At 44.9% G+C, this 25877-nt stretch overlaps 1 protein-coding gene across 1 annotated transcript in view; it reads left to right on the top strand.

The window, feature by feature from the left end:
• Nucleotides 1–11061: 11061 nt before the first annotated feature.
• TOMM20 (translocase of outer mitochondrial membrane 20) overlaps nt 11062–25877 on the top strand; it is a 59125-nt gene continuing 44309 nt past the window's right edge. Inside the window, exons 1-3 of the mRNA XM_018561309.1 lie at nt 11062–11226; nt 18803–18849; nt 24132–24213. Of these exons, the coding sequence (XP_018416811.1) occupies nt 11100–11226; nt 18803–18849; nt 24132–24213 (256 nt within the window). The 5' untranslated portion in view covers nt 11062–11099. The remainder of the gene's footprint in view (nt 11227–18802; nt 18850–24131; nt 24214–25877) is intronic.

The raw sequence follows: 25877 nt of genomic DNA, 5'->3' as shown, positions 1-25877 counted from the left end.
AATATTAGGGATGCACTGATATATCGGACGCCAAAACATATTGGGCGAAAGGGCACTTTTGTCAAAATGCCGAAAGTGCCATTTTTCTGCCGATACAGCGGCGCATCCCTGCTTTCTTTCCTCCCCGCTGGGCGCTGCTCTGTGTCCAAGCGGGGTGGAGAGAGAGTGTCACAGCCGGCCGATCGCCGTGGGAGGAGAGCGCTGTGTTTGTGGGTTTTTTGGGGGGGCCCAAAAAAAAAATCTTGCACCAAGGCCCTTTGTTCCTTAGGTCCGCCACTGGTATTTGATGTACCAACTCGATCCCTCTCTGCCGCTAAATTGCTCATGGCATACTCGGCTACAGTTCGCATACCTTGCCGGATGGCTGTAGCCGAGTATGCCATAGAGTTCCGTACCCTAGCAGCAGTGGTAGGCTGGAATAATGAGGCACTGGTGGCAGCCTTCTTCCATCATCCTCAGATAATCAGCCTATCATCCTCCGATAATATCAAGGATGAAGTGGCTGCTAAGGAATTGCCTAGCGATCTGGAGGAGCCGCAAATCCATGTCCCCTGCTGGGGCCGGATTCTTTTTTGTCAAAAAGAAGGGCGGGGAGCTTCGACCATGCATCGATTATAGAGGGCTCAATCGTATTACCGTTAAGAATGCGTATCCGATTCTCCTCATCACTGAACTAACTCTTTGACCGAGTCAAGGGTTCAAAGATTTTCACAAAACTGGACCTAAGGGGAGCCTATAATTTGGTCCATATTAAAGAAGGCCATGAATGGAAGATGGCATTCAATACCCAAAGCGGCCACTATGAGTACCTGGTAATGTCCTTCGGGTTGTGCAATGCTCCGGCTGTCTTCCAGGAATTCATAAACGATGTGCTGCGCGATATGGTTCAACAATGTGTTGTAGTGTAGTGTATCTTTTCTTTGCATCCATTCTCCCTCACTGGCCAACCATCAGGCAGGTGTAGCCTGAGTACTCCAACATCTGCGGGAGAATGGGCTATTTTGTAAACTCGAAAAGTGTGAGTTTCATCAAGTACAAGTCACGTTCCTCGGTTATGTTATCTCAGACAAGGGGTTTTCCATGGACCCACAGATATTAGCAGCCTCGCCCAGTTTGTTTACGCTCCATTCAACGATTCTTGGGCTTTGCTAATTATTATCGTAAATTCATCAAAAATTTCTCAAACCTGGTCAAACCCATCACTGACTTAACTAAGAAGGGTGTGAACCCTCTTTCCTGGTCTCCAGCTGCTGAACAAGCATTTGAAAAATTGAAATTGGCTTTTTCCACTGCACCAATGTTGGCCCACTCCAAACCAGCCTTAGCATTCATATTGGAGGTGGATGCGTCTGAGACAGGAGTGGGCGTCCTCCTGTCTCAACGTTCTTCACCCGAGGGCCGACTTCATCCGTGTGAGTTATTTTCTAAGAAACTGTCTCCGGCTGAGTGCAAGTATGAGATTGGCGACAGGGAATTGTTGGCAATCATCTTGGCTCTCAAGGAATGTGCATCTCCTTGAGGGGACCACTGTTCCGGTGTTAATACTCACTGACCACAAGAATCTCAACCAATCTCTCGGAGGCCAAACGACTATCCTCTCGACAGGCCAGATGGGCCTTGCTCTTGTCTCGCTTCAACTACATTGTTTCTTATTTGCATGGGTCTAGGAACATTAAGGCTGACGCCCTGTCTCGCCAGTTTGCGGTACTGTCCAAGGAGGATACTAAACCTGTTCCTGTTGTACCTCCCAATCACATTCTTGCCTCAGTACGCTCCAGTTTGACGTCACCCTTGGGGGGACAAATTTTCGCTGCTCAGTCTGATGGTCCTCCGGAGAGACCGGTGGGAAAATGCTTTGTACCAGTAGATCTCCGAACTAAGCTCCTTTCCGTATACCACAATACCAAAGCTTCAGGCCACCCGGGCAGGAATCAGATGGTTTGGTCTGTGACTAGACAGTTTTGGTGGCTGGGGATCCATACCGACATTGCCGACTTTGTAGCTTCGTGTCAGGTTTGTGCTCAGTCCAAAAACCCCCGCCACCTTCCTGTGGGATTGTTGCAGCCCATTCCGAATGGTGGGCACCAATGGACACACTTATCCATGGATTTTATTGCGGACTTGCCTAATTCCAAAGGCCACACGACTCTCCTCATGGTGGTGGATAGATTTTCGAAGATGATTCATTGCATTCCATTAAGAATAGGTGACACCATGACACCATGAACGTCCAACTGACTCTGCTGTGATGCTATACGTATACCAGGAAGAAGACTGGCTGAGTACTATTGTTGTCTCACTTGGTCACCCTGGGTGGTACGAGCGCCACAAAGTGCCTCCATAGTAGTCTGGGTGGTACGAGCGCCTTGTGACGCTTGTACCACCCAGGGTGACCAAGTGAGACAACAATAGTACTCAGCCAGTCTTCTTCCTGGTATACGTATAGCATCACAGCAGAGTCAGTTGGACGTTCATGGTGTCACCTCTTCCCGTGTTGCCTCGAGGTCCCAGGTGTGACGAGGGACTGGGTCTGATGGTTGGGCTCTCCTAGCCGCCACTCATCTCGGTCCTCCTAGCGTCGGTCTTGCCCCGCGCAGTGAATGTGCATGATCAATCTATACGGGTCCCCTGAAGAAGCCACCGGCGAAACGTGTCGAGACCTACCAAGTTAGATACTCAATTGGTCATTTTACCAATGTCAGCTCTACTATTATGACCACACTAATATGATTATTTGGATTATGCAATTATACATGAATGTAATCACTGGGTATATGTATACAAATATTCTCTGACCCTTACCTTTATTTATTCTTGTATATTGAAATACATTTTGTTATATTTTTATACTTATCCATATATGCATGGTCTATTTTACCTCTCCGGAAACCCTATTCTTTTTTTCTGTTTTCTCACTCTATGTACCTTAGGGGGAGAGGTGGAGGCAGGGTGCCTATAGTGAGGCAACCCACGGGTTGTATTTTGAATTTTTGCATCTTAAATGAAGCCAGTCTCGCAGACCACGACAGAGTCTTTCTGCCTATGGTTGCTAATTCTTTTTTGAGCTTCTCTAGGAACGTGGGAAAATTGCATTCAAACAACTCAGGAATAGAGCTAGTTAGTGTGATGCCCTGGTATGTAATACCTGTAGTCGGCCAATGGTATTCGCTGTGGGCTTTAATGGTGGCTATGGTCTCAGCATCCAACCCCAGACTCAGGATCTGTGACTTAGTGGTATTCACTCTGTAGTAGGATACAAAAGCATATGATTGGATAACACAAGATACTTCTAGCAGGGAAGACACCAGATTCGTTAACATAAGGAGAATGTCATCAGCAAAAAAGTTGATCTTGTGGGGCAGGTTGGAGACATTAAAGCCTGAGATCTGTGGATTAATTCTAATCATTTCCGCGAAGGGTTCTATGGCCAAATTAAATATTAGGGGTGACAGGGGCCATCCCTGTCGGGAACCGTTGGTGATGTGAAACGGGTCAGACAGGGTGCCAGATGTGAACACCTGTGCTGAAGGGCAGGAATATAAAGCTATGATGGACGAGAAGATATGTCATGTGAAGCCGAACTTGGCCAGGACCTGGCGCAGATATGGCTAGTGAACACGGTCGAACGCCTTCTCTGCGTCCAATGCTAGGAGCAGAGAAGGGGTACCGGAAGCCTTCACCTGATGGATTATGTTAATCACACGTCTCGTAGCGTCAGGGGCCTCTCAACCTTTGGTGAACCCCATTTGGTCAGGGTTCCCCAAGGTCAGAATCACATCAGTGAGTCGTTGAGCTATAAGTTTGGCATATATTTTTAGATCACAGTTCAATAGGTAGAAAGGGCGGAAATTTTGAGGGGAATCCGGTGTCTTACCTGGTTTGGGGATAGTCACAATGAGGTCCTTCAGCATCTCCGCTGGAAAGGCATCAGAGGCAGCAGCGGAATCGAACACCTTCAACATACAGGTGAAACTCGAATAATTACAATATCGTACAAAGTTCATTTATTTCACTAATGCAACTTAAAAGGTGAAACTAATATATGAGAGAACTTACTGCAATTACTTTTGCACGATATTCTAATTATTCGAGTTTCACCTGTAAATGGTTTCAGTGAGCCCTGAAAGATTTGGTAATATTCGTTAGAAAATCCGCCCGGTCCTTGGGACTTGCCCGACGCATGGACTGTATAGTGTGCGTTAGTTCTGCTAGGGTGAAGGGAGTGTTGATCCGCTCAAGCTGAGATTCCGTTAGTGTAGGCAAATTTAAGGAGTCTAGAAACTCAGAAATGTCTGAGGATGTCGGTTGTGGGATTGAGGTGTCATCTCTAAGATTATACAATTTGCTATAGTATAAACTGAAGGAGTCTGCAATATCCTGTGGGTGCCAGACTTGCTGTTTAGATACCGGATGAATCAGGTATGGTATTCTGGAGGAAGTGCGGGTCTGTTTGAGCCTATGCGCCAAGAGTTTGCCCGCTCTATTCCCACTGGAGTAGAAATTGGCCTTAAATCTAAGGGAGCACGTCTCATATTGGTCCATTAGAAGCAACCTCAGTTCAAATCTCAGCTTGGTCAGGGCCGATAGGGATTGTGGGGTAGGATGTGATTTGTTTTGGGCGTCTAGGGATCGAATTTGGTTTAGAAGGTGGTTGATCCTCTGCTTACCTAGTCTCTTCGCTCTGGCTCCCATCTTCATAAGGAGCCCCCGGATGAAAGCTTTGTGGGCGTTCCACGTGTTGAACGGGTCTGGTGAAGATGGAGCGTTAAGGGTGAAGAATTCTTGCAAACTGTTTTTGAGCTTCAAGAGGTTTTCAGGATTCCGAAGAATAGAGATGTTGTTGCGCCATACATAGGTCGACTTGAAGGGATATGTTCCTGAGATTCGGATGGTGATTGGAGCGTGATCAGACCATGTAATGCTATGGATAGAGGACCGTGACACTCTAGGAAGAAGAAGTCAATCCTGGAATAGGAGTTGTGAGCTGTCGAATGAAAGGTGTAGTCCTTTTCCAAGGCGTGTTTGCATCGCCACACATCGAAACAGGTTTTCAGCCTGTAGACAGGGCTACAGTGAAGGCAAGTTGCGGTGGGTGGTTGCGGTGGAGTCCAAGTGGCGGTCTGGCACAAGGTTGAAGTTGCCCGCAACAAGGAGGGAACCTTGTTGTTTAGATGTCGCCTTTTTGAGGACTTTTCTCAAGAATCGAAGCTAGTGGGTATTGGGTGAGTATAGGTTAACAATGGTGTAGGGAACCGAGTTAATGGAGCATATCAGGATAATATATCGACCCGATAAGTCGACGATGGACTCTGTCAGCAAGAAGGAGACAGAGTTCTTGATTGCGACCATTACTCCCGCTTTTTTCCCGTTTCCTGAATACAAAGGACATCTGCGTCCAGGGATATGGCTTCCTTCCATAGCATATCAGGATAATATATCGACCCGATACGTCGACGATGGACTCTGTCAGCGAGAAGGAGACCGAGTTCTTGATTGCGACCATTTCTCCTGCTTTTTTCCCGTTTCCTGAATACAAAGGACGTCTGTGTCCAGGGATATGGCTTCCTTCCATAGCGATCTTCGATTGGCCGCGTGGTTTAGGCCCTTGGCGTTGAGGGAAAGTAAGGTAACACTCATGGATCAAGGTAGTGGCAAGAGTAGAAAGTCAGGTGGTGGCTATCGGATGATCGTGTATGACTTGTCCGTTTGGATCGCGACTTAGGGTAGGCACTTAAGGTATGGAGTACCAGTAAGCAATAGAGAGAAAACAAGTGAAGAAAAAAAAAGGTAGAAAAACAAACGTAACTTTTCAAGGAGCAAAGTTCCGTAAAAATAAATGTTCTCAAAAATGGAACTATGGGCAGTATTCTATACTGCCAACCTTGGGGGTAGAGCATGTGCCCATTGCAGACGGCGGATCTTCTGTGGAGTAGGCGGTCCCTTTCGTTCAGGTACAGGTGAAACTCGAATAATTAGAATATCGTACAAAGTTCATTTATTTCACTAATGCAACTTAAAAGGTGAAACTAATATATGAGATAGACTCATTACATGCAAAGCAAGATAATTCAAGCTGTGATTTGTCATAATTGTGATGATTATGGCTTACAGCTCATGAAAACCCCAAGAACCCCAAATCCACAACCTCAAAAAAGTAGATTATTACATGCAATCAATAAAACAAGGATTGTACATAGAACAATATCGGACCTCTGAAAAGTACAAGCATGCATATGTACTCAGTACTTGGTTTGGGCCCCTTTTGCAGAACTTACTGCAATTACTTTTGCACGATATTCTAATTATTCGAGTTTCACCTGTATGTGTGGTAGACTTGCGGTTCCGAGCCACCAGGTTCCGGTTCTCCTCAGGGCACTTCGAGGTAGGGTGATGTTTGGTGGGTGTCCCTGAGGCGGGGGAAATCTCCCATTGACGTAGCACAGCCAGGCCCTGGTCCAATGACCCTATAGAGAATGTGGTGTCGTCTTTCAAGATCAGGAGTTTGGGCGGGTAACCCCATTTGTATCGGATACCCTGGTTCCTGAGGGCTTTCGTAATCGGCAGCAGGTTCCTACGAAGCGAGAGGGTGTGTTGTGAGAGGTCAGCGTACAGTTGAAGTTTAGCATACTCCGCTGGTAGGTGGGATAGCCTGGCCGCCGTCAAAGTGTGATGGTTTAGGAAATCTGTGGATACGATCAATGATGAGGTCGGCGTCTGAACATTCAGGGAGAATCGTTTTAAACATATTCTGTACATATCCGGCCAGGTCAGACTGGGTAATAGATTCAGGGATACCTCTGATTTTGAGGTTGTTTCGCCGATTACGGTCTTCTAGATCGTCCATTTTAGATTTGAGCCACATAACCTCATCCTCTCTAACGTTGTGTGCGTCTACTAAGTCATTGAATGTGGAAGCGAAATCTCCCAATTTCTCCTCCAATGTGAGAGACCCTCTCTTTCACTTCCTGGACTTCTGCTTTAAATTGGCAGATCAGACTTTGCATATCTGAATGTATAGTGCTTCTGAGTGATATTAGCATGTCCTTTAAAGCAGAGTCAGACAGAGGTATGTCAGAGGTTGGGAAAGAGTTAATGGGAGTTACCAATTCTCTACTGGCTTCCACAGAGGAGTGTATAGGACTCACCATCTCCCCCTGCTGGAGAAGGCCTGGAGGCCTCGGTCTCGATTTGTGAGGACTGCCATGGGCGAGCGATGAGCTTTGCTGGGATGCTGGTGAGGAGACTGGGCCCTGCTGCCGCATCTGGGGCACTGTGGGTCCCATTCTTCCCCCATTCTCCGCTATGCCCGCTTCCCTGCCCCCACCGTCAGCAGTGTATAGGGGGGTCGGCGTGGAGTGAGGCTGGCCGGCGCCATCTTGTCTTGATTTGGGGTTCGTGGCAGCAAAGAAGGAGGTCAGTTTTCGGGTGCCCGTTTTTTTCTTCCGGGACATGACCGGAGATGTAACCGGAGTGACTGCGGCAGGTGAGTGAGACAGTGCCGGGTCCCGTTGTGCTGTTTAACGTGATCCGCTGTCGGCCCAAGCACGGAGCTCCAACTTAGGCAGCCATCCATCTCAGGTGCTGGCAACGCCCCCGGCACTAAACTTTTTACTTTAAACTCCGCAACAAGGACTAGCAGCCACCAGCTAAAATTGTCGGAGAAAAGATTTATCCACAAAGGGCGTAGGGGCTTCTTTTCAGTTAGAGCGGTTACATTTTGGAACTCTCTGCCACAGGCAGTGGTATCGGCAAAGAATATTGATTCATTCAAAAATCAATTAGATTCCATCATTAGACTGTAACATACATGGGTACAGGTACACTTAAATACTAGACCACACAGGACCACACACTGTCTGCAAAGGTGTAACCGCTGCAAATGGAGGATTCTTCGATGAATGAAAAACAGTATCATATGTGAGCTTGTTTTAAAATGCGTCAGGTGGCTCTGCTTTGTGACGTAGAAGTATGTAGTGCCGTATATGCAACCCGCTCTTCTCACCACCTCCTGGCTCACCTTCCTCTGCTGGGAGCTGAGGACTAGTGACAACAGTCTCAGGATGGTGAATGGTGGGAGATCTTCACAGTGTGCAGTGAACACAAAAGTGCTTAGCTCTGGATTTACAGCTGTCAAATCTCAGGCTTTAAATTGTGTTCGGGTAAACTTTTTGTCCCCAATCTGGAGGAAGGAAAAAAAATAAATAAAACATGAATTAAAAAAAAAAACATGTAAAGGGCCCCAGCCCCCATGAACAGACGAACACATGTGCATATGTAAACACTGATTGACAACACATATTAGGTATTCCAGCATACACCAGAGGTTTTTAATGCAGTGCCTATGTCCAATTTTCTGGTATCCTTGTTTCTCAGGCACATGCAGTTTTGAGACTTGACAGATTAGGAGTTTGTTTACTTGACATTTTCTCAAAGGTTGGAGGTAGTTTAATGTATTTTATGATATATAATATATATGATAATAAAGATTTGATAAACATTTGAACAAATATTTTACAACATACAACATGACAATTATATATATATATATATACACACACACACACATATATACACATATATACATACATACACTGAGTGGCCAGATTATTATGCCCACCCCATCAGTACTTTGTTGGGCCATGAGATGACTCCACGAGATGACTTCATTGGGCCGCCTCTGACTCCACGAGATGTTGGTGATGCGAGGAATCTGACACTGCACTGTTGCCCTTCTGTTGTCTTGTACCAGTCTTGTACCAGTCTTGCCACTCTCCGTTCTGCCCTAACATTGACTAGTCACTGACGGCCACAATTCGCACGTTCAGACCCAGATTTTCGGCTGACAGTCCAGTCTTTAAACACTTTAACAACAGCTGCTCTTGAACATTTAACAAATTCTGCTGTTTTGCTGATACTCGCTCCATGGCTCCGAGCGCCAACAATCATCCCACGTTCAAAGGCTGTTAAATCGCGTTGTTTACCCATATCTTCAGAAAAAAATCACTTCCACTGTCGTGGTAAACAACCTGCTTCCCTATTTATAATGGTCTGGCCCTCTAGCAACTTCAGCGCGAAATTATAGCTAATTTGCCTACAAACGTCAGGTGGTCATAATAATCTGGCCACTCAGTGTATATAGTTATGGGGGGTTTGCAGACAAGGGTTAACTGCTTATTTTTGTCTATGGCAGGGGTGGGCAACTCCGGTCCTCCAGCCGTGCATCATGCATCAGACTCTGGTAGTCATACTTTCAGAGTCTTGCAATGCCTCATGGGACTTGTATTTTTTCACAACAGCTGGAGGGCTGAAGTTGGCCACCCCTGGTCTAGGGGTATTAAAAATGTTTACAAGATCACCGGGGAGCGTGGTGCTGGCTTCCAAGCCAGTCAGGAAGTGCCCCTGACTCACCCCCCGACATCCTGATTGGCCGGAAGGCCAGCTCCTTGGGTGGTGACCCGCCCCCTGACTTCCTGATTGGCCGGGGAGCTGACTCCGTGCTCCCTTGTCACTTGGTGGCGTGAATGGCTCGGTGCCTGGCCTCCTAATTGGTCGGGAAGTTGGCCGGTCAGGGGGTTGGGTAGCAAGTTGGTGCCCACCCCCCCGGCTTTCTGATTGGCCAAGGCGGCCAGGTCCGTGCTTCCTCATCACATGGCGAGTCGGTACGCGCTGCCTGGCTCCCCGGCTAGTCAGAATGCCAGGTGGTGAATCATTGCATACAGCCCGGTTCCTTATGGGTTTAAAAACCCATAACTGCCAAATTTGTTTTCCAACAGAATGGAACAAATTGATTGGCATTGGTCACCATATTTCATTTTTTGCCTTACTAATGCGCCCTTAGCAGTTTTTTTTCTTGCCTAATTTACAAATAAATGGCTAACTGCTCCAATTGCTTTTCCTCCATGTTTTTTGTCATAACATTTACTGTATATGATGAATGTGGTAAGTTTTTGTTTTGCATTGCCTTCCATTGCATATGCTGCATGCGCTAAATTGTGAGATTTGTATTTTAAAGTTGTGTTGCTATTGCTTTTCTGTTAAGGTAAAAATTATTACATGAGCTCTACTGCAGTATTTAGGGCAATCAAGCCCATCTTTCATCTAGCTCTAGGGGATCAGTGTTGCCTAAGCAAGTCAGAGCTGTGGTCTTCAAATGTGGCTGCCTTAAAGGACTAGGCTGCTTTAATACAAATCAGCTATTTTGGCCTAGATTGTTCACTTCTCCTGCCTGCTCCAAACTCTTCACCCTTTTGTGAATAACCCTGTAAGTTTTTCAAATTAAATAATTGAAAAGTTAGTTTTTTTCTCTTTGTGTTTTTTGAAAGATTCCACACCACGTTTATGCCCATTGCTCTTCTTCCCCCAAACAAATGCACTACTCTGAGCAAAGTGGGTTTATGCACAACTTATTTAATAAGAAGCAAAGCCTGTGTGGATCTGTGATCTTTTCCAAGAGCTACATTATGTTTTTTGCTGGGTTTACTGTGTAAATAACCCATGTTAAGCTGTTAAGGAAACCAGCTGAATAAATGCTGTTTGTGTGAAAGGCGAGCAATAAAGATTGTCCAACAAAAAAAAGTGTTAACAAAGGTCCTTGCAGCGTAAGGCTAGCCTCACTGCAAAGGGAGTTTCTTTCTTTTACCTGGCGATAGGCTAGGAAAACTTTCAAGGCAAAAGTGCACATTTTAGCACGTGTGTGAAAAAATAGAAAAACTGGCAGCCAAAAAATTAAAAGGGCACATATGACACAGAAAAAGTAATCACACTCCACCTTTATAAAAATTAACCATAATTAATAGCTATACACGTCCTGCAAAGTAACACCGAATACAGAATAAAACAAAACAAAAAAGACAGAGGAAAAGGAAACTGTCAGAACACCGCTGACGATCTATTGCACCCAGGTACTGCAAATAAATTTGTTTACATCTGTTTCAATAAAGTAGCAAAAAAAATTGTAGAGGTCGCTGGAAAGTGACGTAATAATTAGGGGACGGTCTTTTTTTCCTCTCATAACCTCGAGGGTGCTGAAGGAGAGTGCAGATTGTGTGTGGTGGAGTATTTTAGATTGCTACTGCCAAAGAAGAAAGACATATAGAAGAATGGTGGTTGTAGGGAAGACTAGCGCCATTGCGGCTGGAGTTTGCGGAGCCTTGTTTTTGGGTTATTGCATTTACTACGACAGGAAACGGAGGAGTGACCCCAATTTCAAGAACCGCCTGCGAGAGAGTAAGAGCACAATTAATTGCTTGACAGTTAGATTGCTTGAGATTAGGTTGAGTGTTTTATGTGACACGGGATCAGTAAAGGACATTCCTGCTGCTGAGATTCAATAAATTTCCTGTTGATGACTCGCACTGGGGCTTTTTGTTCTATAGCAATGAAAGGCTAGTTCCACCTTTCACACCCATATTGACTGACAGCCGTGTCATTCACAGGATTTGTGAATGGAGAGACTACAGTCCCATCTGCCTCCACGGCGCACAAGTCACCGCATTTTGACTACTTCTTCCAGTGCCTTGACTGAAGGTCCATACCTCTGTACAGGTGGGCAGGTTGAATAGTCTGCAGGAACCTGACCTTTGCAGCCGTCATCCACTGATCCCCATTGCAATGCTTTGCAGGCTTCAATGCAAAAAATACATAATTATGCTTTTATTTTTTTCTGCAATCTGGGTACATTTATTAATTTGCAAAAAGTGATCAATGCCTTTAAGGCACTGCTGGAGCAGTATTCCATGCAAATTTAATACAGGCTAGAGGTGTAAATACATTAGTGTAGGCCATAAAAACCGGAGCAGACAAAATCTGGAGCAGTTACCAATGGCAACCAATCGGCTTCTCTCTTTCATTTTCAAAGCTTACAGTGACATTAAACTCTGCTCCAGTTTTTATGAATTCCTCACATTGTCTCAAGTGTTTGTAATACTTTCTGTTTTATGCCTTTTTATAGGCACACTAATTAATAAATAGGTCTATAAGTAATGACTTTTGAATGTTGTAACTAGACTACTGTTGCGTGACCCCGAAATGTTGCATTTATTCATTTACATCTGGAGTGCCGGTGTCTCATCTTTACTTTGCCCATATCAAGGCTCGAAGTAGACATGCATGGCATATTAAAATACAAATGGTGACTAGAATTAGCATAGAACACTGGTGTGATGTCACTTCTGGTCTTTGGTGCTTTGCATTTGCAAGCATGTTGATCCTTTTGAAGAAGAGGGTTTGGGAGATTTCTTGGGCTGTATGGCTCCAGAAAGGCCTTGGTAATATGAAAAAGCTAATTTCACAACTTCTGCTTCTGGATTGGTAATAGCTGAACTCCAGCTAGAAAGAAAAAATATCATTAGATGGTTATTTGTTTTAACTTCCCCAGAAACAATCTTCATTTCTTTTTAAAGTCCAGTTTTCTAATACTTATGCTCTTGTAAACATGCGCTATTGCGCTTTATACCTCCTAATTAGTGCAGCTTTTGTTTTGTGCGACCAGGCACCGCTATTCCCTCCATATTAACCAGTTGACATCCGCGGTGTTAAACCCCCTTTTTTGTGACTTATTTTTTTTACTTTTTTTGTTTATATATAGATATAGATTATTTTTTTTTACACTTATTGTTATTGCTATTACATAGGGGGATACAATCCCCCTATATAATAGCACAGGTACACTGACAGGTCCTCTTTATGGAGACATTAGGGGTCTCTAGACTACTAATGTCACCTGGAGACCCCAAAAGAAGCTGATGAAGCACAGATTTGCTTCATCAGCGTCTTCTCTCTGGCAGTAGGAGCCAGATGACTGACAGGTGAATGCGGAAGTGATGTAATACACATCACTTCTGCATTCACACTACAGAGGGAGATCAGCAAGGAGCTGATCTCCCCTCCCCTCCCCGCAGATGGGCTAGCGGATCCCGGGATTAAAGGTGAGGGGTCAGGCGGGGGGAGATGGCGGCTCCCGAAATTCACGCCATACAACCGATCGCCGGCTATTGAGCCGCTGATCGGTTGTATGTGAAACAGCCGTTAACGGCTGTAGAAACGAGCGGGTCTTTCCTGCGTGCGCTAGGGGGCGCGCACGAGCAGGAAAAAATGCCGTCTGGAGACGGCAACCCGCTGATACGAGTCTGCCGTCCATCCGTTTTTTCTTAACGGGCGGACGGCAAGAGGTTAAGGAATGTCTTCCAGTCGTGTTTCCTTTTCTATGTAGTATACTGAAGGAGAGCGGTGACATGCCTACTTCCTTGTGTGGGTGGATGGATCAGCACTGCTCCTGGTCAGGACCCACCCACACCCATAGATTGGCAACTTTGCAAATAGCTGCTCATGTTGGCACAGCATTTTGTGTCTGACACACAGATAACAGGCCTAACCTCCGCATATACTTCCACCATGTTGTGCATTCCCTTCTGAATTATGGAAATGTAGTTACTATTTCCCCCCTCAGATCTGACGTGGTTCCTGCATTGACAATCGGCTAACAACCCTAGAGGTGGATATACACGGTTCTATTTTTTTGTTAGTTCAACCTGTAGGCTGGATGAAAAAAATAAGAGATTCCTACATAAATGCTTATGAGCTTCTGAAACATGTTGCCTAGCAAAACTTGTCACTTTGCAACCTGGAAGTGTCCTGCGGCCGGACTCTCATGCACAGAGAACACAGGCGACAGTACTTCTCCATAGACGCTCTCCTCCAGCAGTCTACTCGGTGGCAGAAAATTTGATTTTCCTGACATATACGCCTGCCTACCTCTTACTGTTACTTACATTCTGCTACCACTGAAGACAGCTGGATGAGTTGTACCCATCGGGACATTCTTGCTGTGTGACAGGCGAGATCCCTTATGTCTAGATGTAAGTGCGTTACTGTTATTCCCATTAAAGTGTGTTTTTTATACTGCACTTAGATGTTTACGCTTGGCACTTTGTTCTCTCTTAGCTATGCATATACTAATGGTGATAATTATAAAAATAATTTTTAAAAACCATTTCACAGCACATAAAGCAAAACATTTACACTGTGCTTGATAATTCTGAAAATGTCACCACTGGCCTGGGTTCAATAGCCTTTTTAAAGCCGTTATGACAAATATCTATTTGCTGTAGTTTAACCAACTGACACAAATATATACATATCAGGGGTAGCAAACCTCTGGCCCTCCAGCTGTGGTGAAACTACAAATCCCATGATGCATTTCTCTTTGGGAGTCATGCCCGTGGCTGTGAGAATCTTGCAATGCATCATGGGATTTATAGTTCCACCACAGCTGGAGGGCCTGAGGTTTGCTACCCCTGGTTTAGACACTCTTTCAAATTGTTATCACTGACTGTGTGCAAGGTTCACTGTTTTTTATTTGTACTTTTGACTACTAGTCACTGAGAAAGATAGTATGGGGAAATTTTAAAATTTTGGAGTTGTCCTCCAGAACAAGGAATGCGGTAAAAATTTACACCTAGGGAACACATGTTCCAGGGACAATTGTCTTAAGAGGGAGACTCTAGCATAGGAGATTTCCTAAATCTGCCTGTTGCATCTCGAGGACAGGGAGTGAAGGTAAATTTCCCCAATGGTACACAGACAGCAAAAATTAAACTTGAAGGAGTTTTAATCCTTCCATATTCCATAGTTCAAAATTTGAGAATGAAGTTTGGGATATATAATTTATTTTAATCCAAAGGAAAGTTAAACAAACTTTAATGACCAAGGAAACATGTGGGTCCCGAGGTTACACAGGTTGAGAACCACTGCTCTAAAGTATGGTCCACTTTGCCCCAGTAGGCAAATATTTCTGCCTGATATTCTAAAGTTGAACTCTAGATCAAACTAAGATTAAGCCAGTCTCCAGACCCATCTTATGTTGCTGTGCATTAACTGATGTTTCAAATACTTGTAAAATACTTATTTTTAGATTTTATTATACGAGCCGTGTTACTGCTGTGACACTCTTCCTTCTTTCTTTATCCTTACCATATGGACGAAGAGCACCTGGAGTCTTCTTGAAATCATTGTGGCACACACTCACACTGCAGCCACAAGTCCCACAACACATTGCGCCTTAGCTTCCATGGAAATTATATTTTTCCTTTATATCACTGCTATATTATCTGTCACTCTTGATACTCCAAAAAAACAAGGCTAGTGTGAAGGTGAGACTTGCATGAAGGTGGCATGTTTGGAAGCAGAGACACAAAAGAATAGTCCCTCTACCTAACTTTCTGGTGACCCTCCGTTTCTCGAAATGTGGCTTCTTTGCTGCTCTCTGGCTGATGCAGATTTTTGGTTGGATTGGTTTCCCCTGCTGTACACTGTGGATAATCCCACTGGCTTGTTTGTCCTGTAATGAGTACAGGTCACTGGGAGAAACCACAGTGTGGGGCAGGAAAGCAGGTATTTTACACACCGGGAAGTGCGCAATACATGCAGCAGCTGGAAAGCAGTGAAGAAATGGTGTGTCAGCAAACAGATTGCCGGAAAGGTAACTATAGTGACTTCTTTGAGCAAGAATTGCATTTTATACAAGTGGCTCTGCTGATTGACAACAGGCAGTGGGCGGGTCCAATAGCCAGCCTGCTATTGCAATTTAAAATATCCAATAGCAGGCTGGCTATTGTTACAAGTGTCCGCTCCTTTTCCACTTGATTAAACTGTTTCCTTTTGGTTATACAGGGTGACCGACTGGAGTCGGATGTTTTTAGAACAGGTAGTACATGATAAGGGGTGATGGGAGGGGGATGAGCTAGGTGTCTTCCTCCCTACTGGAATGCCAATTCAGTCACAATGAAGCAATGGACATTACAACATCGTTTGTTTACGACAGCTTTGTGGTGAGTCAAACACAGCGGCTATTTCGTCGAGAATTCAATGTTGAAACCAATGTTCAATGTTGGTTGACATGGTGCCGTTTCCAGTCGCAACACGGTCCTCAGGTTTGTTGAACATTTCAGAACAACCGGAAACATGAACAAGAAACCACCAGGCCCTGCCCGCACTGCAAGGACGCCGGAAAACATTGTACGGGTGAGAGAGGCACTGGTTAGGAGCCCAGGACGGTCTGCTCGAAGACATGCAAGTGAGTTAGGGTTAAGTAGTGAATCAGTGAGAACCAAGATCACGTGCAATCGCACAGCAAAGTCTTTTTGTTGCTCGTAATCTCTCACATTGAGCTGTTGAACAACCTGCATTTTGTATGGATGGAATCTTAAATCTCTCTGTAAAATGGTTCTCACTGATTCATGCCTCAACCCTACCTCACTTGCATGTCTTCGAGCAGACTGTCCCGGGCTCCTAAGCACTGCCTCTCTCACCCTTGCAATGTTTTCCGGCGTCCTTGCAGTGCGGGCTGGGCCTGGTGATTTCTTGTTCATAATACTTCCGGTTGTTCTGAAATGTTCAACCCGCCTGAAGACCGTGTTGCGACTGGGAATGGCCCCATGTCGATTAACATTGAATTGATGACGTAGTAGCCGCTGCGTTGCTGTGATAGACTCACCACTTCTAACAAAGCTGTTGTAAGCAAACAATGTTGTAATGTCCACTGCTTCATTGTGACTTAATTGGCATTCCAGTGGGGGGGGAGAAAGACACCTAGCTCGTCTCCGTCCCATCACCACTTACTGTGTACTACCTGTTCTAAAAACGTCCGACTCCCGTCGGTCACCCTAGATATCTCAGTGTCAGCTGCCCGTGCTCCTTCTTTGTTCTTACCCTAAAGAGAACTATGGGGAAAAACACTGACCCTCATAGTTCTCCTTTTAATCAAAGGGAAGGTCCGTTCTGTGTTCACAGGGGAGGAGAGGAGAGAAGCCGTAAATCTTGACTACACACAGAACGGTTTTCCCTTCTTTGATTAAGAGCGAACGTCTGGTGAGTGCATTATTAAACAAATAAGGCACACAGACAGCTGACACTTTGAGATCACTTTGAGATATATAACCAAAAGGAAACAGATTAATCAAGTGGAAAAGGAGCAGACACTTGTAACACTGTGAACTGTCTTAACGGACGGAAAGACAGAGGAGGAGCAGCATCAGCGGGGGATTTCACCGGCCGGAGTCTCTTCTTCCCTCTCGTGCCGGCTACAGCGTTCTGTGAAAGGGACACAGACCGCTGCAGCCAGCACCAGCAGGGAAAAGAGACTGCGGCCGGTGACTCTGAAATCCCCTGCTGTACCCCCCTCGTACCTCAGCTGCCAGCAACTAATCGATGATGGGAATAGTTGCCAACTATTCACCATCAATTTTAATCAATTTATTGTTGCAGGTCTAGTCGGGTCGCAACGAAAAATTAATTTTTCTCACCTTTTAAAAAAATTATTAATAATCCTATGTATTAAACATTTTAATTAGTTTAATGGATTTGAAATAATCTGAATGGAAAAACTTCAAGCCAATATAATCAAATAACCAAACTTTTATTTAAAATAACACCAAAAACAACAAATTATAATATATATCGGCTGGCACTGTAAACAGGTCCTAATACATAGGCTGCAGGGACTTTGCTGGGGACTTTGGCAGCCTTCCTGTGAACCCCAGTACCTGTTTACAGCTCTGGCTTAATTTTCATTTTTAGAGATGCGAGGACCACAATAAATAACTGGCAGGCTGAATTCAGCCTTCTGTTTGACATGTGTGCTATAGAGGGATGTGGTGCATGCAGATGGGGTCTGTTGCCTGATGCCTATAGGGGGGATGAATGGTATTCGTCTGCATTTCTGTATAATGTATTGCTGGGATTTGTAGTCCTCTATAACTGATGGTATTCTGCGTTGCTGTATAATGTATTGCCAGGATTTGTAGTCCTCTAAAGCTGGTGCCATTCTACATTTCTTGGAAGACTCCCAGAAGGGCACTTGGATGAATGTTTATAACTAAGATATTGGTGGGGGTGGAAAGTTTGTCCTGCCCCAGGCGACTGTAGTTCAGGTTACACCACTGCACGCAGGGCAACAATCCGTCTCCGCAAGTGACCGGATTGTAGGCAGAGACAGCAAATGGGTGACTGCAGTGACTCGGGCGCGGCTGTGGAGGGACGGACGGACATCGAGGAGGCTCTAGAGGACGTAGGGAGATGACCTCTGCGGGTCAGCTGGTCATGGGGAAGTTGAGACATTGTGCTGGTCAGCCCTGTTGCTGTATGGTGCTCTGACAGGTGCCTGCTGACTATTGCCCCAGAATGCAAGGGGGGCGGTTTAGTGTGCGTTCCGGCAGCTACCGTTCTGGAATGCACTGTAGGTGGTGTGAATAAGCCCTAAAACACTTTTATACCTGGACATTCATGGCTGTAATTTGTCTTCTGTATACACTGTGGCTCCTCTGACTGCTGTAATCTTAGTCTCGTTTACACCCTTGCCCGGAATGCAAGGGATCACATACACAAAGTCTCCTTGCGTTCTGGGGTCGAAGGGGGCGTGGCAGTGCCATTCATGTCAATTGAATTCCAGACACACAAAAAATAGTGCATGCACAATTCATGTCATCGGCTGCACCAGAACGCATGGTAACACAATGCCCTGCGTTCAAGTGTGGTACAATCACAAAAAATTGTGCATGAACTATTGTTTGCGGGCTGTGTGTCTGGAATTCAATTGACATGAATGTTTACACCTGGCTAAGGGTGTAAACTTAATGATCAGCTCTCCATTGTGCAAAAAAAGCAAAGTAAAAAGGAGAAAGTTAATACCCTCATCCCCTGTTTACTCCACATCTCTGCTGTATAGCAGTTTAAGTTTGTGTTAGGGTAACATTACATTTTTTTGTCTTATTTCTATTTAATTTTTTTTAAACTTTTATTTCTGCAGAGAGAAGAAAACAGAAAATTGCTAAAGAGAGAGCTGGTCAGTCAAGGGTAAGCATTTGTACAGTTTGAAAGTCTCCCCCTAAAAGAGTATGCGTACTGTCACATCCCGTTTTACTCAGGTCACCAATGTTTCTTAACCACTTCCGGGCAGCAATAAGTCTATAGACGGCGGCCCGTTAAAGTGGTTAAAACTGCAGCAGCCGTGTTCTTGGTGCCGCTTTTAACTATAGGCGATTTGCTATTAATGTTCAAGCGATCCGGCGTCTGTACAGTCGCCGGATTGTTTGTACCATGCGGCGCCGCCGCCGTTGTCTTCCCTGGGCACCGCTGTCTCCAGGAGCGGCTCGGCGGGTCTCCCCGCAATGATCGGAGAGAGATTCAGTGACTTCCATCCGCTGATCTCTCTTCCGACCACTGGACCATTGATCACTGGATCAATGTGTATTACATCACTTCCGGTGTCACTGTACATAGTCTGCGGCTCTTAGAGCCAGGAGATCTCTGCTTCCTAAGCTTCTTTGGGGTCTCTAGGTGACATTAGAGGTCGGAAAGACCCCTGATGTCTCCATAAAGAGGACCTGTCACACCATATCTGCTATTACATAGGGGTGCTTGTTAGCCCCCTATGTAATACCAATAGGGTTAGTGTAAAAAATAAATACAAATAAAGTGTTTAAAAGTTATAAAAATGAAAGGAACATAAAAGCAAAATTAAAAAAATGCAAAAACATTTGTTTAAGTCCCCCACGTGCACGCACATAAACACGCGTCGGTGCGCCTACATGCGAAAACTACAATTTTGCTACACATGTTACATGTCGGAGTGAGCAATAATTCTTTTTTTTTCAGAAATATTTTTGAGATTTTTACAAAAATAATATGAATATACTAACAGAAACAAAAGACGTATATACAGCACAACAACCGCGGTCTTGCAAAGCATATATTATGTCCGGGCCGTATAACATAGAAGGCATTCATGGTGTATGCACCTTATGAAATCCCTGAGCTAGGCGCGATTTGGAGTGCGCTACCCTGCAGGGCTTGGACCGCCATCCTGCTATCGGAGGCTAGCCAATTCTAAGGAACAGTGTGTAATGGGGGGTGAGTAAAGGGTAGGCGAGGGGGTAATCCCACCTCACGACCTGTGAAGTTGCCCCTAGTTTGGTTGGAGTGTTAGAGGGATCTCTGAAGACTCACCGCAGCGACCGGAACTCCTCCGTATCTAAGAACAAAATCCATGGCGTCCACCTGGTCAGAAAGGTATCAGATCGGTCAGCTCTTTCTGCAATGAGCTCCTCAGATCTCATCAGGCAGCAGCAATGATAAAGAATCTAAGTAGGGACTTTTTCACCTTGGAGATAGAGCCCGGAAAGACCGATAACAGAGCCATCTCCGGTGTAATGTGCAGGTCAATGGAGGTAACTCTGGAGTAGACATGTGAGAACTCGCCAAAAGGGCAGAAGCAGAGGGCAACTCCACCACACATGGGCTAACGTGCCAGGTCCAACCAGGCATCTCCAGCATGTGTCCGGGTACGCAGAGGAGATCTGGTGCATTCTAACCGGGGACCGATACCATCGGGTCAGCAGTTTAAAGTTCCGTTCTTGTGCATACGTTGACATACAGAGTTTGTGTGTAAAGCACAGACGTTTGCGACGATCATCCTCCGAGAGGGCGATTCCCAACTCCTGTTCCCAGGCGGAGAAGAAGTACAGGGATTCCCCGCTATGCGCGGTGATCAAAGCTTGGTAGAGCAGCGAAACAGGGCGTTGAATTGGTAAACCAGTAACGCACAGGTCCTCAAAAAAAGTGAGAGGCCTATAGAGAGCCAGCCAGGAGGCTTGCAGGAGTGGGTTGGGGACAGACAGTGATGCCAGTGGCTGCAGGGCGGATCTCGACAGGCACTGGAATACATAACAAGGTTCAGAGATCTTCCAGCACAAGAAGGTGGGGACTCCACACCCTGCCGGGAAACCCGGGTTGGCAAGGATCGGGGTCATAGGGCCCTGGAATGTGGATAGGTTATATCTGGACCTCGTGGTGTTCCATACCCGTAACACTATGGGTGGGAAAAAGGGAAGTTCCTCGCGGTCGAAGAGTAGTTGGTAACCATGGAAGTGTGAACGGTACCGGGGAGAGGCCGCGTTCCTGGGTGACCCACAACGCGGGGTCGCTAGAAGTGAGCAATAATTCTAGCGCTGTTAATCACTGTTACCACTAAACTGATGAGCGGTAAAAGCGTTTAAAATGTTCCCTATGGGAAATTTGGGGTACTGATTTTTTTTTGCGGCTTCACGGCGAACACAATTTTAAGGCTTACCTGGCGTGACCCCATCTTTCATATTTTACCAAATAAATGGGTATTATATTATGTTTCTGTGCACTAAATTTTAATTTAGTTTATTTTTTCCTAAAAAAATACTGGTTTGATAAACATTTGCGCAAAAACCGTGCGACGTACAAAATTGCAACTAGCATTTTTTATTCTACAGGGCCTCTGCTTTCAGAACATATATCATTGTTTGGGGGTCTGAAGCTGTTTTCTAGCCAAAAATGTATATTTTATCATTTGTGGCGGGTGCTGCTCACTCACCGAGGAGAGAAATCCAATATAGAGGCATAAATGTGCCAAATGGTGAAGTAAAATTTTTTAATTTATTACAACAATAAAACGCACTTACAAGATAACTTGCAGCAAACAATCGATTCCACCTAAGCAAACCGGAACCAGAAATCCACCTGCTAGTCACCTGTGGTGTAACCTCAGTAAGTGTCCTATCCTTTCCGACGCATTTTGTCCCTTGACTTTTTCCAGGAAATGTTCACATTCTGAGATATGGCTAGGGCTTTCCTATACAGCCTCCAGAGGCCACTAATAGACTTCACATGTTAGCGGTGCAGTCAGTGGATTGCCAAAGGTATAACAACACTATCAGTTATCCCTTTGGAATATTATTAACCCATTAACCAGTTGACATCCGTTATGCCGTCTGGAGACGGCAACCCGCCAATGCTACAGTGCCGTCCGTCCGTTTTTTTTACAACGGGCGGACGGCAAGTGGTTTAATAACTATGGGATTAAATTTACCATTAATAAAGGGGGAAAAAGTGACAACTTTTTGGATTTGTCTATTTTTATATAAGGGAAGGAGTTTTGTACTAAAACATTCTTTAAAACTACAGAGAGGAACGGGTATTTACCAACATACAGCTGCCATCACCCTCAATGGGTTCATAATATTCTGAAGGGACAACTGATACAGATCAGACGTTACTGTACTACTGTAAGCACTACTACTGTGCGTGCTCGTGGCTGTATGCGTCCATAGACGCACACAGCCCTGCGGCAGGCCACACCACTCCTCAGTTTGATGACGGAAGGAGCCTGTGGCTCCCCTGCCATCAGTATCCTCCCACCGCAACCAGGAAGAACAGTGAACGGAGAATCGCTTCGGGACTAGTGGCGGTGACTGGGAGCTGACAGGTAAGTTTTTTTTGGGGGGGGGGGAGAAAAAGGTACTGGACGGTTTTTACCTTAATGCAGAAAATGCATTAAGGTAAAAAATCGCCCAGACCTTAATGCTACTGGTCAGTGAAATAACAGTATAAATAGACTTTGTAATGCCTTACCAATGGGGCTCTTCCCTGGTTGAAATCAGTAAAGCTGCAATGAGGATGTTGTTTTTGTCAAAGGTCTGCAGGTGCCTTGATTTCCTCTTGTTTAAATGGTTGAATGTTTTTTTTTTTTTTTTTGGTGTGCCCACTCCTCTGCTTGGAGTTTTTGAATATCCCAAGGTTGCTTACTGTAATTATCAAGCTCGGTGGATGATGGAGAAAATAGGATTTTCGTACTCACCGCAAAATCCTTTTTTTACAGTCTATTACAGCTCCTTCCTCTCATATCTTATTGTACTTTCTTTGGACTGCTTGCTGCAACTAAACAGGTGTGAGGTAAAACCTAGGTTGTTTAAAGAATATCTAAACCCAAAAGGAAAAATTTAATATTTTGCAGTTTACCAGTTTTTAGATGTGGTGGCTACATTAGTTATTGTATTTTCCTTTGTTTTCACACCTAGTAATCCAGCTAGTAAGTCCTGTTATTTTTCAACTTTCTATAACAGACCAAGCTATCCAGCCTAAGTAGCAGTTGGAGGGTTGAGACAAACCATTTAACACTGACTGGGTGCTTACAATTGTTAGATTTTATTTATGGGGAAACCTTTATCCCAAAAGGTAAAAAAACAAAAAAAAAACTGCTTGAAAAGTGTCAGCTGGAGTTTGGCTTTAATTTATAAGTCAAGTTCATCTAGATTTTTAAGTGCAGCTAACACTACCCTCTCCACAGGGTGACAATGTTGCTGTCCAAAGGTGGTTCCTCTGCTCCTCCATAGAATGGAGCCACGCTAAGACATGGTGTGTGTCACTGGCCAAATCACCAGGTGAAAATAAAGCAAAAAAAAAAAGTCTAAAAATAAGAAAATTAATACAGCCACCACAAGGATGGGTAAGCTGCAATATATAACATTTTTGTTTTTGGGTTTAGATATGTGTTAATTACCATCAAGCTGTCTCTCAATGGCCTGCAACAGATGGATTTTATGGTGAATACTAAAAACCTATTTTTTGTAACTGTCCCATAACTCCCACTTTTTAAGCAACCCAAAGGAGCTGGCAGCATTGTATATGTATATGGTTGTATATGATTTGTCTTCAAGCAATGGCTGGGTCTCACTCTTCTGTCTGTGATGTGAAAATAATTGTAGACTCTAGTTTTTAATGATTGCCTTTTTCTAGAGCCACAACTACTTAAGGTGGCTACAGACCTCAGAATTTTGAAAGATGAGATAGAAATATTCATCCTTGGCCAGCTGTTTCCTCTCCTGATAATGCATGCACCATATGATGCTGGCAAGACGTAAACCATGAGATTGTTGCCCAGTCTGACCATCATTGGTCAGATGGGCAAATGCTTTTTTATGCATGTGCATACAACTTTATCCTGCACACACATCTCTTCAGATACGTGCATATGCTAAAGGTGGTTCCATAAAGCCAAATTACAAACAACTTTGTCCTGCACACACATCTCTTCAGATACGTGCATATGCTAAAGGTGGTTGCATTAAGACAAATTATATTGGGAAGGCTAGTACTCCAAAGTGAAATCCAAAAGCTCCTTTATTTGGAGCAAACAATATAACTTTTTGGTAATGTGAAAAGGCTCCTTTTTGTAAGGGTGTCTGTAGGTATCTTTAGAAATCTTCTTCTAATTGTAAAAATATTTTTTTATGCTAATACAGTAAAACTTGTTTTGCATGTTCTTACAGTTACCTGACCTTAAAGATGCAGAGGCTGTTCAGAAGTTTTTCCTTGAAGAAATTCAGCTTGGAGAAGAGCTACTAGCACAAGGTTGTCATGGCCCAGTTTTTTGTTGTACATTTCTGAAAACAAGAATTTCTGTTTGTCTTCATTGTGTATTAAAACCTGTAATTGAGTTTACTCCATTGCACATGTCATTACAACAGAGTGCTCTTGGTGGTCGTCTCTGAAGACATACAGTTGCCAAGGGTGGTGTTACTGAGTGTAGTCCTTTGTGCTCAACATGCAGCTTTTAGTGCAAGCCTACTTTTCACTGCACCAAGCTCACTATATGGACCATTTATGTATATTTATACATGGTGATCATGTCCCCCCCTTAATCGCCTCTTCTCCAGAGAGAACAAATTCAGGTCAGTAAATCTTTCCTCATAGCTGAGCTCCTCCATGCCTCATCAGTTTAGTTGCCCTTCGCTGCACTTTCTCCAGTTCCACAACATCCTTTTTGTGAACTGGTGCCCACAACTGAATTGCATATTCCAGATGAGGTCTTACTAATACTTTGTACAGGGGCAGGATTATGTCTCTATCTCTGGAGTCTATACACCTTTTAATACAAGAAAATGTTTTGCTTGCTCTAGAAACTGCATGCTATTAGAAACTGCATGCTATTATTCGGTCTATGGTCTACCAGAACACCCAGATCTTTCTCCATCATTGACTCCCCCAAACATACTCCCCCTAGAGTGTATGACGCATGCATGTTTCTCTTCCTTTCATTGAAGGATGTCTCCAACTTACAAAGCAGATCTGAATGCACTTCAGTGATTGGTCATCTATTTGGCAAATTAGGTTTAATGTTGATAAATGTAAAGTTATGCACTTGGGGACAAAAAAATAGGATTTTTGTACTCACCGTAGGATCCTTTTCTCTCCGTTCATTGAAGGACACAGGAGACAGATCTAGGCTAATGTACCGTAGGGTAATATCGCCACCTGCAGGAGAAGGACTCTAGGCACAAAACTAAAGACAAATTACAGCCTAGGGGTGGCCCCTGCTGGTGGCCAAACTCCCCACCTGCTGACAAGTCTCCAGTTTTCTGCCTAGCGTCAGGAGTAAGGAGCTAAGAATTGTTCTCTCGGGTATTCTTACCTGATCTTTTCCTGTTTTCTGCGCTGAAACTTCTAGCAAGTGTCATCAGGGCGACAGGCTGGATGTTTAAGATCCTTGTAGTCTCCCCTGTGCGACCGGCGAGCACATGCAGACTCTGACACGGTGGGTCGGCTGCGACGACTCTGTCTCGACGGATTAGCCTGTGGGTTCGCCCAGTGGGGAACATATGACTGGGGGTCTCGGCCGCCCAGTCACAGTACTCCATACAGGCTGGTGGCGCCGCGACTGTGGTCGGGGGTGTTCTTCCGCCGTCCCTGCACGTCCTGACTGCCTGGCCTATGCGTGGACATGGGCTGTCCGTCCCCCCCCCCCCTCTTGTGTGGTATGTATGTGGGGGTTGACCGGGGATGGTGCGGGTGGACTTGGGGTCCCCCTGTCTGCCTCAACTGGCGATCCTTAGGTGGACAGGCCTACGGGGGCATTGGTGTCTGGTGTGAGGGTCCGCAGGCCTTGTTCTCCCCCTCGTTCCGGCCATCTGCTCCCTCCTGGGACTGCAGGTTCCACTGGATGTTGTGGCAGAAGGCTGCTTACTTGCAGCACCTTTCCTGTGGTGATGTGGAGGAAGGAGGAGTGCTGGGGATCC

This window comes from Nanorana parkeri, unplaced genomic scaffold, assembly GCF_000935625.1.
Source record: "Nanorana parkeri isolate BGI_ZX_2015 unplaced genomic scaffold, ASM93562v1 scaffold515, whole genome shotgun sequence".
NCBI lineage: Eukaryota > Metazoa > Chordata > Amphibia > Anura > Dicroglossidae > Nanorana > Nanorana parkeri.
This window is presented reverse-complemented; position numbering and strand designations above follow the sequence as displayed.